Genomic DNA, 19,821 nt, shown 5'->3' with positions numbered 1-19,821 from the left:
ACCTAACCTTACCCACTTTTTTGTAGCAGTTCGTCTGTGTAGGGGTCACAGTTCGAACCTAACCTAACCCACTTTTTGGTAGCAGTTTGTCTTTGTGGGGGGTCGATGTTCTAACCTAACCTAACCGACTTTTTGGTAGCAGTTCGTCAGTGTGGGGGTCGCAGTTCTAACCTAACCTAAACCACTTTTTGGTAGCAGTTCGTCTGTGTAGGGGTCACAGTTCTAACCTAACCCAACCCAGTTTTTGGTAGCAGTTCGTCTGTGGGGGGTCGCAGTTCTAACTTAACCTAACCCACTTTTTGTTGCAGTTCGTCTGTGTAGGGGTCGCAGTTCTGACCTAACCTTACCCACTTTTTGGTAACAGTTCGTCTGTATAGGGGTCGCAGTTCTGACCTAACCTAACCCAGTTTTTGGTAGCAGTTCGTCTGTGTAGGGGTCACAGTTCTAACCTAACCAATCCCACTTATTGTAGCAGTTCGTCTGTATACGGGTCGCAGTTCTAAACTAACCTAACCCACTTTTTGGTAGCAGTTCGTCTGTGTATGGGTCGCAGTTCAAACTTAACCTAACCTACTTTTTGGAAGAGTTCGTCTGTGTGGGGGTCGCAGTTCTAACCTAACCCACTTTTTGGTAGCAGTTCGTCTGTGTAGGGGTCGCAGTTCTAACCTAACCTAACCCAATTTTTGGTAGCAGTTCGTCTGAGTAGGGGTCGCAGTTCTAACCTAACCTAAACCTAACCCACTTTTTGGTAGCAGTTCGTCAGTGTGGGGGTCGCAGTTCTAATCTAACCTAACTCACTTTTTGGTAGCAGTTCGTCTGTGTAGGGGTCGCAGTTCTAACCTAACCCAACCCAGTTTTTGGTAGCAGTTCGTCTGTGTAGGGGTCGCAGTTCTAACCTAACCTAACGCACTTTTTGGTAGCAGTTCGTCTGTGTGGGGGTCGCAGTTCTAACCTAACCTAACCCACTTTTTGTTGCAGTTCGTCTGTGTAGGGGTCGCAGTTCTGACCTAACCTTACCCACTTTTTGGTAGCAGTTCGTCTGTATAGGGGTCGCAGTTCTAACCTAACCCAGCCCAGTTTTTGGTAGCAGTTCGTCTGTGTAGGGGTCACAGTTCTAACCTAACCTAACCCACTTTTTGGTAGCAGTTTGTCTTTGTGGGGGGTCGAAGTTCTAACCTAACCTAACCGACTTTTTGGTAGCAGTCCGTCTGTGTGTGGGTCACAGTTCTAACCTAACCCACTTTTTGGTAGCAGTTCGTCTGTGTATGGATCGCAGTTCTAATCTAACCTAACCCACTTTTTGGTAGAAGTTCGTCTGTGTAGGGGTCGCAGTTCTAACCTAACCTAACCCACTTTTTGGTAGCAGTTCGTCTGTGTAGAGGTCGCAGTTCTAACCTAACCTAACCCACTTTTTAGTAGCAGTTCGTCTGTGTAGGGGTCGCAGTTCTAACCTAACCTAACCCACTTTTTGGTAGCAGTTCGTTTGTATGCTGGTCGCAGTTCTAACCTAACCTAACCCACTTTTTAGGAGCAGTTCGTCTGTTTATGGGTCGCTTCGCTGTCTCATGAGACTGGTCAAAAGCGCTGTGCATGAGGTGCGGTGTGCAGGGGGTTTATCGTGAGGAGCTACTAAATTTGGTGTTATTATATTTGGTAATATACCTATATGCATATTTTTTGGTAATCCATTATTTATTTAGGTTACAAAAGTGCATTAATTTGGGGCTCAAAATCTGGTGCTCATTTACTATTTTTGGTGCTACTTTACTATTTAATGTAAACGGTTTACTAAAACTGGTGGCAGTTGTATAATTTTAAGTAACATTATTTTGGTGCTCAACTACTTTTTTTGGTCGCAATGGTTGGGGCACCAAAACTTTTTTTGGTACTCATTTAAATAGTTGCCATAGATATCTACTAGCGCTTCGTTTCGTGAGCGTTTCGTGAGCGTTTGTGCCATTTGGCTACGCACCCTGGGCCACATGTTTTGTTAGATTATTTAACTTTACTTTTGAGCGGATTGCGAGACACTACATTTGGTTCTTGTAAGAATTAAACTTAAGTAAGTAATGTCTTAAGGATGACACTAGAGACCATCACGTTGTCGTTTAATTTAGTTAATTTTAGCGTTTGGACACTTAGAGACTTTATACATCTCTGAGATTTTGATTATATTTTATTTTAAAATAGATTCCTTACTTTAATGACCTTATTGTCGTTTGATTAAGTTAATGTTAGTTTTTTGGACACTTAGAGACCTTATACATCTCTGAGATTTTGATTATATTTTTAAACTTAATTTGTAACCTTGATTGGCCCTTATTTGTAAACTTGATTTGTTCTTTAATGATTGACAACTAGAGACTTGTACATCTCTTGAAATGTGTAATTTAGCTGTTCATTTTCTGTATTTTTTTTTGTATTATTTGACAAAGGTTTTTACTTTTAAATATTTTAATTTTATAAAATTTGACTCTTGGAGACGCTATACATCTCCATGGATTATTTGATTAAGTATAATATTTTTACTTGTAATATTCAGTCTTTTACAACTATTGAAGTATTTTTTATTAAGATTTCTTTTATCTTTGTATCTGTTTGCACTTTCTTTATGTATTGATTATAGTTAGTAATAATATGACATTTAGAGACTTTATACATCTCTAATTCTATATCAGTGTATAGCTACTTTGCTTATGATTAATATTTTTAGTTAATATTTCTATTAATTTCATTTGTTTAACTTTAATGAATACTCTGTAATGTTGACATGTAAAAGTGCCCCCGTGGTCTATTTGCTGAATAAATGATTTTGTATTTTGTATTTGTATTTTGTTCATTGGATTTATTATATTTGTTATACGTTACTTTGGGAATCTTCCGTTTACTCGGGTATCAATATTAGCTCAAGGGGCCTCTAGAAACGACATTTTTGCTGGTGTAACATAAATAACACAAAAATAATGCTGCCATGACACCGCTGCTATCAGTCGCCTCTATTTATGGCAACTAGTCATATTTAAGCTGGTATCAAATAAAATCTCACAAAGAACAAAAATGGCAAAGAACGCCAAGTGTTTTAAGTTTGAACAGATCAGCCGGCCCAGCCGAAGTGACAATCGTTGTCGCTAGGTGGCGATAGCGCAGTCTGGCTCTGTCGCGCTACGCTAATAGCTACGTTAACGATATTATGTAGCGTTTGACTTTGGCTACTACTATCCGAACTACTTAGTTTTAGATTAGACATCTGTAGAGCGTTTCTCGACTAATCCTTTCTTACTCGTCTCATTTAGGTGGATGTGAAGATTAGAACATCCTGTGCGTTTCAAGGCTTTAAAGTCTTCTTGGAGGGCTTTCTTCTTACAAAGGTATATTTTCTTCGTAAAATATTGTAATTCGTCAATATGCTAGACTATTACATTATTAATCAATCTTCACTTTGTAAGTGTGTTTGTGCTTTTATGTAAGTAGTTTGATATATTATATAAGGTCCTAATTTATTAGTTGCAGATATTTTAACACATGATACTTTACATTAAAATAATTAACTTTAAATATAAATTAAGAAATCTTTTCATGTAACTTTTTTGATTTTATTTTCCTAACAAAAAAATTAATTATAATTTCGTCTAAAAAAAATCATCATGTGCATTATCACATGTCACAATAACACTGTCTGTCATGTCAACAATTGTTTGTTGTAAATGTCGTAAAGGTTCGGCGGGAAAACTGCACATGTCATTGAAGTGGCCAGTTACAGTTAAGTGGTATGTAAAAGAGGTACTAGAATCTGTTTAATGAGTTTTCATTTAATAATCACATAAACAGGGTGTTTTTACGTAGCAAATTTGTTTTTCCGTTTTCTCCAAAAAAACATCGTAAAAGCTATAATGTTTCACGGTTTAATATACTCCAGAGACCGAGTACTATCAGCTGTAAAAATATCTGCATCTAATAAATTAGGACCTTATATACTTAACCCACGAATGTACCTTTTTATGCCAACTTGGCTGGCGCTCTGCCGTGCATCATGATGAAACTGAGACATACACTTTAGACGTGAATTTCATCATCACTGTATTGGATAAGATTAGATACCGGGCAAATAGTACAAATCACTTGCAAATCCTTTAGATATTAAAACAAATTTGAACAAAACAAGCCAAGTTTGTATATTTCCTTGCGAGGTTAATTTAGTTAGGCAAACAGAAATATCTTGGGATAGAGCTCGTATTGTTTGTACAGGCAACAAGGGAAAATGTATCGTAACAACAAAAGTAGGATGCACCGGGGCCCGGGACAATGTCGACTGGGATGTCAACCAATCTAAATACATATTTTCCATATTTTACGCTATTTATTTACGCCACTAGCCACATAAGTACGGTACCTACGCGTTTTCAGTAAATTTATATTGGTATATGGCACTAACCAGTTTTTTTTTCAAACATGGGAAGTAATATGAAATATTGATTTACCTATGTTCCTTATAATAGGCTGCGAAATATGACGTTTCAGGGTCCGTAACCGAATGGCGCAAACGCTCACGAAACGAAACGCTCGTAGATATCTATCTCTATCGCTCTTGCGTATCGGCGCGACAGAGCCAGACTACCTTTCGCGGCATTTCGTTTTCGTTTCGCGTCGTAGAAATGCCCTTCGGCTAGGGGGCCAGGTGCGGCTAGGACAAGGGGTCCATAATGGAATTTCATACACATTTTTCAGGCTGTAAAAGTCTTGTTTTTACTTTCCAGTCCAGATATTTGTGAAATAACATCTAGGTATTTAGCAATTCTGAAAAACCTAAGAGGGGCTTATCGTCACAATATTTTTCTTTCAACCCTTTAAAAAATACTAAGAGTGGCTCCGAAACTTGAGCAGTTTCTTTCACTCTGCTTAAGGCCATTTCTCAAAGTTTTGGCACCGACAGGTGAAAGATTTGCTTTTTTTTTAATGTCGCATTTTTTTTTTTTAAATTGTAGGGATCGTTTGAATGCGTCTCAAACATTTCAAAAATGTCAAAGGCACCGATATCAATTAATTATTTTAGAAGTTATAATCGATCAAAATTCAGGTGAACGACATCATGATCAGGTGAAGGATAAATATACACAGGTTATCGACAACAGCAGCAGGTTAACGACAAATTAGTACAAATTTGTATGACACATTTGACAAGTTAACGACAAGCGTCGCTAACCTGCGTCCGTAGTCGATCACCTGTAGTTTGGTGGTCATTCACCTGATATGGACGTCATTCACCTGCCCATCAGCATTATAATAGTTTTTAACCGTCGCCCAAATCTCAAGGAAGGGGGTCATTAATATTTTATACCCAACCTTTAAATAAAATTATAATATAATAGCTACTCTGAAGTATAATGAAGTGACTTCACTTCAAGCAATCACTTGCTTACTTACACGGTATTTAGACTATAATTAGTATAATTAATATTTCATTTTTTAAAGGGGGCAAAAAACAAATGAAAAAATTAAAATATCTAAATAAATCACAGAAGAGTTACTTTTAATTATAAAAATATAAGGATACTCATTATTATTATTATCATAATACTCATATTCTAGATTATGTTTTAATACTCATTATCATTACTTATTGATCCGATTGATCGCCCCTCGTAATGGTTCATCTGGCTTATGACAAGTGATCGACGTGTCGGTTTCCTGTCACTGAGTCGTTCACCTGGCTTTATCGCACAGGTGAAGGACACACACCACAAAAAAGCAACAATCCTTTGAGAAATGCAGCCTAAACCGATATAACAGTAATACTTTTCTCATTTAACGCACAAAACAAATATTGAAGGTGTAAAAAAGTATTATTACGATTGGTAAATTTATCATTATTGTCATCACCCTGTCCCAAAATGTCGTTCACTTGCCTATTTTAGCCAGGTGAACGATGCACAGGTGACCGACAAAATGCCAGTTATTTCGCCAAAACTCAAAAAGTATTTGCCAAACGAACTTAATATTTAGGTGCCTAAAAATAAGCAACAAAATACGAAACATATGTTACAGTTAATGCATTATCTCAAACAAAAACCAGTTTATGATTGACAGAATAACGACTACTTACCCGTTACAAACTCCCGTTTGAGGTAATTAAAAATTTCTATTTTCTAATCAAGGCGTAGTGAGCACGTGCCGTTGCTTGCAGGTGATGGCCGATACTGGCGGCTTCGATTCATGCGGGGTGGGGCGGCAGAGGTGGAGTAGGGATCGCACAGTGCTTGCGAGTTTGTCTCGACAGGTCAACGACAAAAACGGCCGTGGACAAACTTTAAAGCCAAATAACTTGGAATATAAGTGTAATATTATTGGGTTGGTAAGAAAGTAATGAGCGAATCATAACCAATATTGTAATTTTTATTTAATTTATTATTTTAATCATTTATCAAAAATATAACGGCCTTTGTTATCTACTACTTGTCTCCATCGTTCTGGTAAAGAATGAATAGCATCGGCGAAGAAGTTCTTAGGTTTAGATTCAAAAAACTCAGCTATGTACTGTCGTAGATGGGCTTGATCATCGAACTTTTTTTCATTCAAGGCATTGCTTAGCGATCTGAACAATGCGTAATCCGTAGGTGCCAAGTCTGGAGAGTACGGTGGATGAGGTGTCACTTTCCAACCTAGCTCCAATAGCTTTAGCCTAGTCACTTTTGCAATGTGTGGGCGAGCATTGTCGTGTAAGAAAAAAACTTTAGCATGCTGTGGACGATTCTGACAGATTTTTTGATTTAAATTTTCAAGCTGATTACAGTATACTGATGCGGTAACAGTCATTCCACTTGGTAGGAGTTCCCAGTGAATAATACCATGAATATCCCACCAAACGGACAGCATAACTTTTTTCGGGTGAGGCTCTGTTTTTGGTGCCTCTATTCCTTTTTCGTTTGGAGCTAGCCACTGACGTTTGCGTGTGTGATTTATATATAAGACCCATTTTCCATCTCCAGTGATAAGATGGTCCAACCAGTTGAATGTGCGGCGAAAAGACAGAAGTTGTATGCAGATATCGGCACGGCGGTTTAGTTGATCTCTTAATCTCTTATCAAGTTCGTGCGGTATCCAAACACTGTATTTGTAGTTTTTTCCCAACTCGTGTAAATGTGTTTCTATGGTGACATGAGAGCAGCCTAACTCGGTAGCAAGAGTACGACTCATTAGCCTCGGATCTCCTTCAATTAAGGTTTTTAATTTGGCTACATCAATCTTCACCGGTCGACCAGACTTAGGTTGATCTGATAATGAAAAGTCGCCACTACGAAACCGCTGGAACCATCGTTTCGCTGTGGCCTCAGACACAACTTCAGGAGCAACACGCTGACATATATTACGCACTGCTTCGGCGGCTGAATGGCCAGACTGAAATTCATATAGTAAGCAATGCCTTACATGCACTTTTAATTCGTCCATTTTCTTCCTTATATTAGCTCGGCGACAGCTAGTGAATGACTGACGAGAAACTGTGCGACTCGCCCTTTATATACTTTCGACCATAGAAGATTCCAGAACTCTCTCAAAAATTTTATGTGGAATTCAATCGATCGCTCATTACTTTCTTACCAACCCAATATTATCAGATACTCTAGTTTTAAAAGTTAAGGATATATGCAAATAAAATACAGCAATAAAGGTAAGTAAAGTTAATAATTTGTGTACTTTTAACAACTCGAAACATGAGTACTCCGCGTTGGGACACGGAAGGTGAACGACAAAACTTTGTTACAATTATTATTTATTTCATTAATATAAAATAAATCGATTTCAAAGCATCAGGCCTCTATGTTAAAACTGTCTTATAATACGTATTGATAATTTATTTATGAAGATATTGTATACTAAAAAAAAAGTTCTAACATAAACGTACTGACAGGTGGGGGTGGCAAAATTTTGAGAAATGACCTTAAGTGCGTTTTCACATTATCCGATCCGATATCGGATGTAGGACCGACATCCCATAAATTACAGGCACCATCTTGTATTTTAGGGTTCCGTACCTCAAAAATGAAAAACGGAACCCTTATAGGATCACTCGTGTGTCTTTCTGTCCGTCTGTCACAGCCTTTTTCTCCAAAAAATTACCAAATCCCCCCCCCCCCCCCCCCGTATCTCCGAAACTACTTAGCGTAAAATTTAAAAAAAATACTCGAGATAGTCCTCTACCTGTAGATTACAGGAAAACCTATTAGAAATCTACAGTAAAGTGTAAGTCGGATTTAAAAGAAAAAAACTCAAATTACTAATTTCACTCACTGCCGCTGCAAGGAGTTACCAAATCTCTTGAAATTGTGTGAGCGTGTTTGAATATTACATATAAACTCATTTCTGTTTCGTTTTGTTCAAAATATCGATTATCGCAAAAATGACTTAAGTTTCTACTAAAAAGGAGGCGCTTAAGCCCTTCTTGTAGTGTACGGAACCCTTGCAACGCGAGTACAGCTCGCACTTGGCCGGTTTTTTTCCATTGAAATCCTTCCGACATCCCATATCGGATCGGATAATGTGAAAACGGACTAAGGGGTAGTGATACTAGTGATACAGGTTTATTTATGTATATCGTTTCATTGTGTAATCAAGCCACTCGACAGCAGCTCTGCCGTGCCTCCTCTACTCACATGGCATGGGTAATTCCTCAATGATTATAAACGCTACTATTTGCTCTGGTATACCGTTCGCTCTGATAATACTAAGCAGATAATTACCCTCGGTCTACGGGTCTACACATCATCAAGACCACTAGTGGCAACAATGGGGTAGCTGTAGGGTGCGAGTGTAACGGAGACTTGACACTTAATTATATATCTAGAATAATAATAAACACAATAGAACAATAACCAATAACAGAACAATATAGACAATGTCTTTCTTTAGGCAATTGCTTTGTACTGTCTTGGGTGAGTACATTTTCTTCCAGCTCTAGTGATGTCTAATTGAGAATATTACGTACTTAGGTACGGCAATTTTCCACGCCATTATACGTAAGTCGTTTTTTCGCGTATCGGGAAGGTTTTATAATATTTGTTTTGATTAATATGCACTTTAAAAGAGCTTAAAACAGGAAAGGGAAAAAAGAAAGAGTTTTTTTGAAGCCTGGCCAGAAATATACGACTACGCGCCATCTTGCGGAATTTCATTACAACTATTTTCTTCTTACTAAACTGAACTGTCACTCCATACTTACATCAGAACAACAGCGCCCTCCTCACAATAGTCATATATACCAGCCAGGCTTTATAATAACAGACAAGCACAAAGATAAAGACTATCGTCAAACAACAACGTAGCTTTTCAAAAGGTGTCATATCATAGTTAATCACAAGATTATCTCATTGTACCGATACCCTTAGTAAGATTGGATCAGTTTTTAATTAAAAATCTTAGCCGATTTTAACCTACTAATGATGATAAGATTTAGGATTTCTTTCAACCCCTTTTTGCCAAGAGTAGCACTGAAACTTAGTAGTTCATGTGCTCTGCCTACACCTTTATGGGATACAGGCGTGATTATATGTATGTATGTATGTAATGATGATAAGGACACTAAGGTCTTCAGTTTTGTTCACAATATTCTTTACACTCACTTACTTTCCTACTATGACACAGTACAGCACTAAAGATTTGTCAATCTTCATCGTAGGTTCTGTCGAGCAACTACACAAGAGCTATAGAAAGAGCTAACACTAAACGGTTGTGTCCACCCAGGTACCCTGGTGCCAGCATTGTTAAATGTAGTCTAGACCATGTCATCCGAATAAGCTCCCCCCTGACTTAATGGTTATGGGCTCCGGTTTCGAAAAGAGAGGCCATTGTGCGTGCTGTGTTTGCCGACTAGGGGTCTAGTCTAAGTGCGTTTTCACATTATCCGATCCGATATCGGATGTAGGACCGATATGCCATATATTTAAGCCACCGCTTTGATTTTTGCCTTTGAAATTCTTCCTACATCTGACGATGCAAAAGCGGTCTATTTGATCCTACTTGATTATATGAATCTTTATCATCCGATATCTGATCGGATAATGTGAAAACGCACTAACTCCGCCTAGAAGCGCAGGGTCCTTCCACACTACTAGACTATAGGATGACTACACTACACTATAGGATGTTTCCACACTACTCCACAGGCTTCTCGGAGTGAACTCGACTTGACTTGTAATGAAAGGTAAAATTTTCGTGGATGACATGCTTATATCTTCCAGTTAGCTACTCGTGCCTGAGCCTGGGCGTGACGATGACCTGGCCGTCGTCCACGCTGCTGCTGTTCCGCTCGGAGAACACCCCGCTGCACCGGCCCATGACGGAGACGGAGCAGGCGCTCTTCGGGAGCCTGTCCTCCATCGGAGCGCTACTCGCCACGCCGGTGGCCGGCTACTTGTCCGACGTGAAGGGGCGCAAGTTCACCGTCGCGCTGCTGTCGCTGATGCATGTTGTAAGTCATTTGTTAGTTCTTTTTGAACCACGATAGTGGTAAACAAGAACACGGATCATGTGATTGCATGCGCATTGTCAACCCTTTAAAAACCTGTACCTATACTTAGTACAACCTTATTTGAAGAACCCCATACTGTAGACCCAAAGTAATATGACTCATGTTCAGCTAAATACACGATTGCACTCGTACCTTAGTGACTAAAGTTTAGTCACTGCCGTTTGTTTCAGAGAGTAGGTACCTGTATAAATAGGTTTTCACTTTCAAGCACTACTACTTAGTAATTAAGAGTATCTATGACTCACCACAGTTTAAATTCTAGACGAACTAGCGCCTTTCTGCAACGCGCTTCTAAATACAAACCTGATGAGGAAGGCAACCTTCCATCATATATAATAGGAGAAAGGAACCACATCATATATTATCACACGCTACTTAAACAACACAAAAACAAATGAACGTGTCGGTTTGGATCGAATAGTCAGTTTTAGGTGCTTCCTATAAAATGCTTGTTCCTAATCCTAAAACCATGTCCAACAGATCTGCTGGTCCATGATAATCGTGTCAAACCGAGTGGAGGTCGTCCTCACAGCCCTCTTCGTCTCCGGCATCGGGAGCGGCACCTTCTTCGTCACCCCCGTCTACATCAGCGACTTCTGTCAGGAGTCCGTCCGAGGCCAGCTGACCTCAGGAGCCGTGATCTTCTACACCATAGGAGTTATAGTCTCGTACATAGTCGGTGGATTTCTGGACTATCAAATGAATGTCTACGCTTGCCTAGGCATTTCTGTGCTGGGGGTCGTGCTGCTGAGTCTTATAAAAGAGTCTCCTCTGTTCCTGATGATAAAGGAGAGAGAACAGGTGAGTTCTGCCTGTTTTTTCTATATCCTATACCTATTAGGTATTACATATACATACACCGTGTAAAACCAACCAAACTGTTTGACATCTTTCCTTATTATTTAATATTTATTTCATAAAGATAACATTGATCTCATTATTGTTAGTAATCGCTTATAAAATAATGTTAGTACTTAAAAACTAGATTCGATTTCACATTTAATATTATTTTGTTAAATACAGGACAGCACACATGATTTGCAATCATCTTTAGGATGCTGTTTGTCCTTATATAATATAATTATTCTGTATTGTAATTGTGCATGTTTGAGATATAATGTAGATATTGACGATGCAAAAGCGGTCTATTTGATCCTACTTGAATAAATGAATTTTTATCTTTATCTTATCAAGTTCCTCGACCTGTCTGTCTATTTGTTCGCTATTCAGCTAAAACCTTCTGGACTGATTCAATGCTGTTTTTATAAGTAGGTATATGAGGAAAGTGTTGTAATTTCAACTCAATTTTAGATATTTTCTAAATATGTACATGTGACGTGTAAAAGTGCCCCTGTGGCCTATTTGCTGAATAAATTATTTTGATATTTTTTTTGTCTCCAACAAGCTTACTCGCCGTGCGCTCGCTGGTTCAAATTCTAAAGTTGAGCTAAGAGCTAAAGTATCTAAGTTCCATGAACTGAAGTTAGTCCTCGAATGTTCTGCAGGAAGCCAAAGAGTCGATAGCTTTCTTCCGGAATGTGAAGATCGATTCGAAGGAAGTGCTTCATGAGATCGCGACTATTCGCCGAGGACTCAACCCCGAAATGGACGATACAGGTGACCTAGCATTATAATTACCTACATATTATAGGTACTTAATTATATATTATACTAGACTGGTTGACACTATGTATATATACTATATTCCTTACTATTAACAGTCGATTTTCACTAAAAATCCAAAGCTTTATTCTTGACCCCCAGTTCTGAAAATTTTGACTAAGATTATATTATTTGTGTGCCCTACAAAAAGTTGCATTGTAACAACTCAACTTGTATGTAAATTCCATTGTTTCCATAATGATCAAATTATCATAGGTAGTTGATGACATTGATGTTTAACAGGCACGCCAGAAGAGGAATGCAAGCTGAAGCCCATTGCGGAGAGGAAGAAATTATCGCCATTTCAGTTTATAAGTAAGTTTCGGACGCAGAAACCCTTTTATGGGTATGTTTTCTGACATTTTCATACCTACCTTTTTGATATGGAAAAGTAGGTATATAAAACACAACATATTCTCTATCGGGTGGTAGAGTTAAAATTAAGAATCAACACAACCGATTTTCTTAAATCCATTCAAAGATATCAAAGATACACCAGAGAATTTGGGACGGTTACCAGTAACTCGTGTAAGCTGAACACTCGGGTTCGATTCTGACCTCGGCCACCGGAGAACTTTGTATTTTTTTCTTGTGTATGATATTTATTTCGGTTTATGTTATTTGATGATTTTTCCAGCTATTGTTTTTAACTTTACCGTAAGGCCTAGTCAATTTGTGTCCAGTACGGTTTCACATTATCCGATCCGATATCTGATGTAGGGATAGGAAGGATGTCAAAAGGCAGATGTCAAAGATGACTCTTTAATATATCGGATAGGATAATGTGAACAGCCTGTAAGGATGTCCTATAAGTACCTAATATTGATTTATTTTCCCAGGGAAGTCGTACTCGACCCGGCGCGCGCTGGCCACGGCCGTGATCCTGCTGACGCTGTCGATCTTCCAGGGGCTGATCGCGGTGCAGGTGTACGCGGAGCCGCTGTTCGGCGAGGCCGTGCCCAGCATGTCCCCCGCCGTCTCCAGCATCCTGTTCTCCGTCGTCATGTTCGTGGTGGGCCTCGTCGCGGCTTACCTCACTGATGTCGTTGGCAGAAAGGTATCAGGGTGTTTTTCAAAATAAATCTCCAATATCGAATTTCACCAGATCTGGACGTGTTTGGGCTCATTCTTCTCAGAATTACGAGCTGATTCGATCCTGACGATTTTGTTTTGGTTTGATTGAAATTGTAAAAGATTGAAGAAGTATCAGTGATAAAAACTACCTGTTGGCTTAGTAAGTAACTAGCTTACCTGACCGATTATCCTAGGGAGGACGGTGTCTTGTCTTCAGACAATACAAAACACTAGCTTTTGCCCGCGGCTTCGATCGCCTTAAATCCGAAAATTGCGGTATGCTCCATACAACCTTTCACCCCCCACTTTAGGGAAGTGGGTGGTTAGAAAGAGATCAAAAGTAGCCTATGTCACTCTCCATCCCTTTAACTATCTCCACTTTAAAAATCACGTCAATTCGTTGTTCGTCCGTTTTGCCGTGAAAGACGGGCAAACAAACAGAAACACACACTTTCCCATTCATAATACCTATACTACTATGGATTTCTCAAATCTTTTCATTCGGATGAAGATAAAAATTTTCCTTATACCTATTACTTACTCACACACAAAGAATGGATAGATAAACTTAAGAATTGTCAAAATGAAACAAAAACTAGAAGCGAGATTATAGAGCATGCTACAGCATTCTACGAGGAACTTTACACGAAACGAGTATTTAACATGGAGGAGAGTGACTCCACAAATACATCGGATTGCAACCTCGACCCAATTGAACCAATATCAGAAAATGAAATTTTCAAGCATATCAAGAAATTAAAATCGGAAAAAAGTCCTGGTCCTGACAACATAAGCAACGAAATCATAAAAATTGGAGCTCCGGTACTGATTCCACACTTAACAAACCTCTTCAATATGGCCTTGGTAACTGGAAGAACTCCTAAGCAGTGGTGTTCCTCGGAGATAATACTTCTTTACATAATTTTTAAGAAAAAAAAACCGCCTTCCTTTGGGGTTCTGATGATAAATACTTTCAAATGTTGGATTATGTTATCAATTCGTCTGTATATTTTTTAATGTTTGTTATTCGATATCTCCGTCATTTCTGAACCAATTTTGAAATCTGGATGATTCTGAAGTACTTACAGATGAGAATGATTATCAGAACGGAACTCTAACCAGGGGCGGCTCACTCTTCATCAGCAGTTCCACTGCACCAAATGTCACTGTTCTGGACGTAAGTGCATGCTGTTCTTATAAAAATACCAAAGTCACTATAAGTGTGCCGTTCAGATTTGAGGAGTTCCGTTCTGACCATCATCAGCAATTCCACTGCACCAAATATCACTGTTCTGGACGTAAGTGCATGCTGTTCTTATAAAAATACCAAAGTCACTATAAGTGTGCCGTTCAGATTTGAGGAGTTCCATTCTGACCATCATCAGGAGTTCCACTGCACCAAATGTCACTGTTCCGTACGTAAATGTATGCTGTTCCTTTAAAAACACAAAAATCACCATATGTATGCCTTTCAGATTTGAGGAGTTCCCTCGATTTCTCCAGGATCCCATCATCAGAACTGGGTTCTGAAAAAAATGGGACCAATCTGTATGCATATACATTCAATCAAAAAAAAATTCAAAATCGGTCTAGTAACGACGGAGATATCGAGGAACAAACATTAAAAAAAAAAACATACAGACGACTTGATAACCCCTTCCTTTGAGATTTGGAAGGCGGTTAAAAAAGGGTGACCCTGCAAACATCGGAAATTACCGGCCCATAAGTTTACTGTCCAGCATCTACAAGTTGTTCACTTCAATACTATTGAGCCGTCTAACATCATTTTATTGAAAATAACCAACCAATCGAACAAGCTGGCTTCCGCTCTGGTTTCTCCACCATAGACCACATCCACACACTGGAACAGATACTTGAAAAATGCAAAGAGTTCAACCACCCACTATATATAGGATTTGTGGACTACACAAAGGCATTTGATAGTATAACTCACAGCTCAATTTGGAAAGCACTTCTTACATGCAAAGTAAATAGAACCTATATAAACATTATAAAGAACATATATTCACAAAGCACTAGCAGAGTAAGACTTGAAAACATAGGAAAAGAGATAAACATAGAACGGGGGGTCCGTCAAGGAGACTCTCTGTCACCTAAACTATTTATCGTCGTACTACAAGGTATATTCGAAAAAATCAACTGGACAAACAAGGGAATTAGAATTCAAAATCAAAATTTAAGCCATCTCAGATTTGCTGACGACATCGTTATCTTTGCTGAATCAGCCACAGACCTGGAAAAAATGCTACAGACGTTAGCATGTCAAAGTAGTTTAGTAGGTCTGCAAATGAATACAAATAAAACTAAGATAATGACAAATTATCGTCAAACTAAACAAATATAAAATATGGGTTAAGTAAATTGTGGCGTAGGCGAGAGGCTGGCAACCTGTCACTGCAATGTCACAGTTTCGTTTTCTTTCAACCCCTTATTTGCCAAGAGTGGCACTAAAGCTTTAGTAGTTTCATGTGTTCTGCCTACCCCTTTATGGGATACAGGCGTGATTGTATGTATGTAAACAAATATGCGTATCAGGAGTTCCTATTGAATATGTCAATGAATACATATACCTGGGAAAACAAATATCTTTTTACAAGAACAGTAACGAGGAGGTAATAGATAGAAGAATCAACAGTAAGTAGCTGGAAAAAGTTCTGGATGCAAAAGAGATTCTGAAAGGAGACTATCATCTGAAATTTAAAAAAATAATAATGGATACATGCATTCTACCCAGCCTGACTTATGGCAGTCAAACCTGGACATATACCAACAATATAAAACATAAGATAGAAACATGTCAGCGATCGATGGAAAGGAGCCTATTGCATTTGAGGAGGATACACAAGACAAAAAATGAAGAATTAAGGAAAAGAACAAAACTAACAGATGCCCTCCAACATGCACTTCGTCTCAAGTGGAAATGGGCCGGCCACATTGCAAGATTTACAGACAAAAGATGGAGCCTTAAAGCAACTACATGGACAGGGCCAAAAGTGCAAGGCAAAAGAAAAAGAGGAAAACCAAAACAGCGCTGGGCAGAAGATATTATTAAGGTTGCAGGGCCAAGCTGGTTGAAGCTGGCCACCAATCGAAATAAATGGCACGGGTAAGAGGAGGCTTTTACCCATACAGGGATCCATATAAAATGACACCAAGAAGAACCACAAATAGAACATATTTAAATATTTGAAGAACACAATGTAAAAATAAATAAATATAATGTAACAAAAAGGTTTTATATGGAAGAATAAAGCTTAAATAATAATAATAATTACTTGCTCATATTTCTTGTAAAGCTGTTAAATAGTAAACAAGCCGAATCTGTATATGTGGCCTTGGACCTTGGTATGTTGGGACTTGGACCATAGCATTGGTTTTCTGATGGCACTGTGTAGGTGCAGTATTTGTCTACCTTCATGTCCACGGTCGAGGCGGGAAAGTGACTTAGTCATTGTGTAATGAGTAAGTGTGAGTAAGTATTTCCTGGGTAAACATTCTAAATCACACTAATCTCCTTGTATTTGGATAAGATTCCCAGCACTTGCATGTAAATTGTCTGAGGTTTTATTTATTACTTAGTTTAATACATATTCTGTAATTATAGTTGTAATTAGTTTAATTATTCGGTGTATTGGCTTAAGCTGTGATGCCGTGTAAATTATTTGAAATAAATGTTTAAATGTTTAAATAAGTATGAAAGGCTTCTGCTAGGTGAAATCGGCATGTCATGATAAACACGAAGATGGTTTTCAACTTTTTATCGCAAGATCTAGAATGAGCTAGGCTTATTAGTCTTATCTTATTACGCATGAAGATAACTGAAATATACTAAAGAAAAACTGTCTCGTGTCTGTGTGACCTCTTTTATTTTTGTAGGTTTGACGGTATCATTTATTTGATTCGTTTTTGTCAACACTTCTGGTGGTTCGGGTGCCCATGGGCGGCAGTGATCGCTTACCATCGCGCGACCTACATATATGCTCTTTTGCCTCCTATCCCATAAAAAAAAGGTCCTCAGTCCCACGAATGTGACAAATGAAGAATGGGTGACGAAAGCACAATTTAGAGTAAACTTGCAATAAACTAATGGGAGCAACGAAGATGATTAGACTAACAGCAACACTCTTAACTAAAAATCGTTAGATTTTATGCTCTTGTACTAAAGATTACAAATGTACAGCTAACAGTGTTGCCGATGGTACCTAAGCTATGGTTTGACTTGTCTAATGCAATGGTGGGCAAAGTACCTACGGCCCGCGGTCCCGCGAAAGGATTGTATCCGGGCCGCCACCTGTCTTTCAAAATAGGTACTTAGTGTGTGATATGGCCAGCACTGTAGTAAAAATGCATTTCTGGTGTAGGTAAATCTGCCCTGCTAGCCGAACGGCATTTCTGCGACGCCAGACGCCGATCGAAAGGCCGCTGGCTCTGTTACGCCAATACGAAAGAGCGATAGAGATAGCGGCGTCTGGCGTCGCAGTTATGTCATTCGACTACGGGGCCTGGCCTGCCTCTAAAATTCCTTCTTACGGCTCAGCCACGACATTGGTCTAAGCGCGACAGCGGTGAGCGGCGGCCATACATTGGAGCGAGACACAGCGATGGGACTTTTCATTCGCACGTATGGCTGCCGCTCACCGCTGTCGCGCTTAGACCATTGTCGTGGCTAGGCCGTTACAGTTCATATTTTGGCTCCCAGGTGAAAAGTTTGCCCACCACTTATCTAACCGCTCCAGCTGTTTCCAGCCCCTCATGGTGTACTCGTCGCTCGTGTCGGCGGCCTGCTGCCTGCTGCTCGGCTCCCAGATCCACTTCCGCTGGGCGCCGCACAGCGCCACCGCCGTCTTCATATACATGTTCTGCGTGGTGTACACACTAGGCGCGGGGACCATCCCTTACGTGACCAGCCCTGAGCTGTTCCTGCCTGAGGTGAGTGTTATTCCAACTCAAAAGTTAGTACTCAAATCTATCTAATAGTAAAAGTACCTCATTGACGGCATATTTCTCGAATAATCGCCAATCGTACACACGTACAGTAACACGTACGTAAGCGTACACACATGCGATGCAAACTCATACACCAATCGCATTGTTAGTGTTCCACCAAAGCGCATCAAATGTGAATGCTCTCTCCCTCGTATACTTTGATACAGATAGTGCCTGGGTATATCAAGACAAGGTCACTTTTTCAATGATACAATTTAACAAGAGGCACACGAGGGGTTACGTTTTGTCCAAACGCACGATATTTTATCGCGCTGTAGGTACACAGAGAAAAAACTACTCTATACTCTGTCAAACAAGTCTGTCAGTAAATAAAGAACCAAGAAAACTATATGCATCCTTTTCTTTAGGGTGCTAGAGAAAAGGATACCTATAGTTTTCTTTGTTCTTATTTACTGACAGACTTGGTTTGACAGAGTATAGATTTCATGTTCGTTCAACAATTTTTCTTGTTAAAATAGCGCCTACGTGCTCTTTGGTTCAAACTACAAGTTTGATTTTGTTAAGTGTAACTGTACAATGTACATTCTACAAGTTTCATTTTATTTGAATCAATGTCTTATTTGAATCAACAAGTCGATTTTATAAAAGCAACATGTCACATATTGTTTGAAACATAATATGTTTGGCTGATTCCATCAAATATCTTTTAACAAGTTTCACCTTGTTGTTCGTACAAATTCGACTTGTATCATAATTATTATCAATATATTATTGTGGTTTATTCCGTTTACTAAAATATGTTTGTTTCAAACGGATAAACCCGCAACAAGTCTAACTTGTTAAATTCACAATGCAAATTACTCTCAGTGTATTCGTCAAATTGCTGAGTTTTGAGGTAATTTAGTTGTCGATCGTTCCAGATAAAGAGCTTCGCGACGATGCTGGTGACGGAGTGGATCTGGCTGTGCACGTTCGTGATCCTGTTCGCGTTCCAGCCGGCGGTGGGACTGGTGGGGCTGGGGCCCGTGTTCTACGCGTTCGCCGCCGTCGGCCTCGCCACGGCCGCCTTCGCGCACGGCTGCATGCCCGAGACCAAGGGGCTGCCCGTCGATGAGATACAGGCGCTGTTTAGCAAGAAGCGTGCTACTCCTAGTTACGCATGATGGTTTTTGATATAAGAACGTTGTGTAGTTAAATACATGATTCATTTTATATCCGAAGAGATGGTGATGCAGTTTTATTTAACCACCTCAAGTGCGTTTTCACATTATCCGATCCGATATCGGATGTCGGACCGATATCCCATACATTGAAGCCGCCATCTTTGATTTTTGTCTTTGAAATCCTTCCGACATCCGATATCGAATCGAATAATGTGAAAACGCACTAACCATGATTTTCGGGCAGTTAGGGTAGTAAAATTTTATTATTACTAAGGCGTAGGTATCGAGTTCACGTGATCTCTTTCGTTCCCTTTATGCATGCCCGCCACCATAAGGCTGCTGATGGATCAAAAAAACATTCAGTCGAATTGAGAACCTCCTTTTTTGAAGTCGGTTAAATACAGGCGCTGTTTAGCCAGAAACGTACCTACTTAT

General features: G+C 39.3%; 1 protein-coding gene across 1 annotated transcript; it reads left to right on the top strand.

The window, feature by feature from the left end:
- Window positions 1–8,752: 8,752 nt before the first annotated feature.
- LOC125237984 (facilitated trehalose transporter Tret1-like) lies at window positions 8,753–19,445 on the top strand. The gene is made up of 8 exons (XM_048145246.1): window positions 8,753–8,924; window positions 10,230–10,459; window positions 11,000–11,320; window positions 12,025–12,136; window positions 12,425–12,496; window positions 13,021–13,238; window positions 18,023–18,205; window positions 19,144–19,445. The coding sequence occupies exons 1-8, from the start codon at window positions 8,888–8,890 to the stop codon at window positions 19,384–19,386; spliced, it is 1,416 nt and encodes a 471-aa protein (XP_048001203.1). The 5' UTR covers window positions 8,753–8,887; the 3' UTR covers window positions 19,387–19,445.
- Window positions 19,446–19,821: the final 376 nt, after the last annotated feature.

This window comes from Leguminivora glycinivorella, chromosome 22 (genome assembly GCF_023078275.1).
Source record: "Leguminivora glycinivorella isolate SPB_JAAS2020 chromosome 22, LegGlyc_1.1, whole genome shotgun sequence".
Classification (NCBI taxonomy): domain Eukaryota; kingdom Metazoa; phylum Arthropoda; class Insecta; order Lepidoptera; family Tortricidae; genus Leguminivora; species Leguminivora glycinivorella.
This window is presented reverse-complemented; position numbering and strand designations above follow the sequence as displayed.

Excerpts from the sequence above, each read along its gene's own strand:
- LOC125237984 (XM_048145246.1), top strand. The coding sequence starts at position 8,888 with ATGTCTTTCTTTAGGCAATTGCTTTGTACTGTCTTGG. Across the intron at positions 8,925-10,229 it reads ATTGCTTTGTACTGTCTTGG|TTAGCTACTCGTGCCTGAGC; the intron begins GTGAGTACATTT and ends TATATCTTCCAG. Across the intron at positions 18,206-19,143 it reads CTGAGCTGTTCCTGCCTGAG|ATAAAGAGCTTCGCGACGAT; the intron begins GTGAGTGTTATT and ends CGATCGTTCCAG.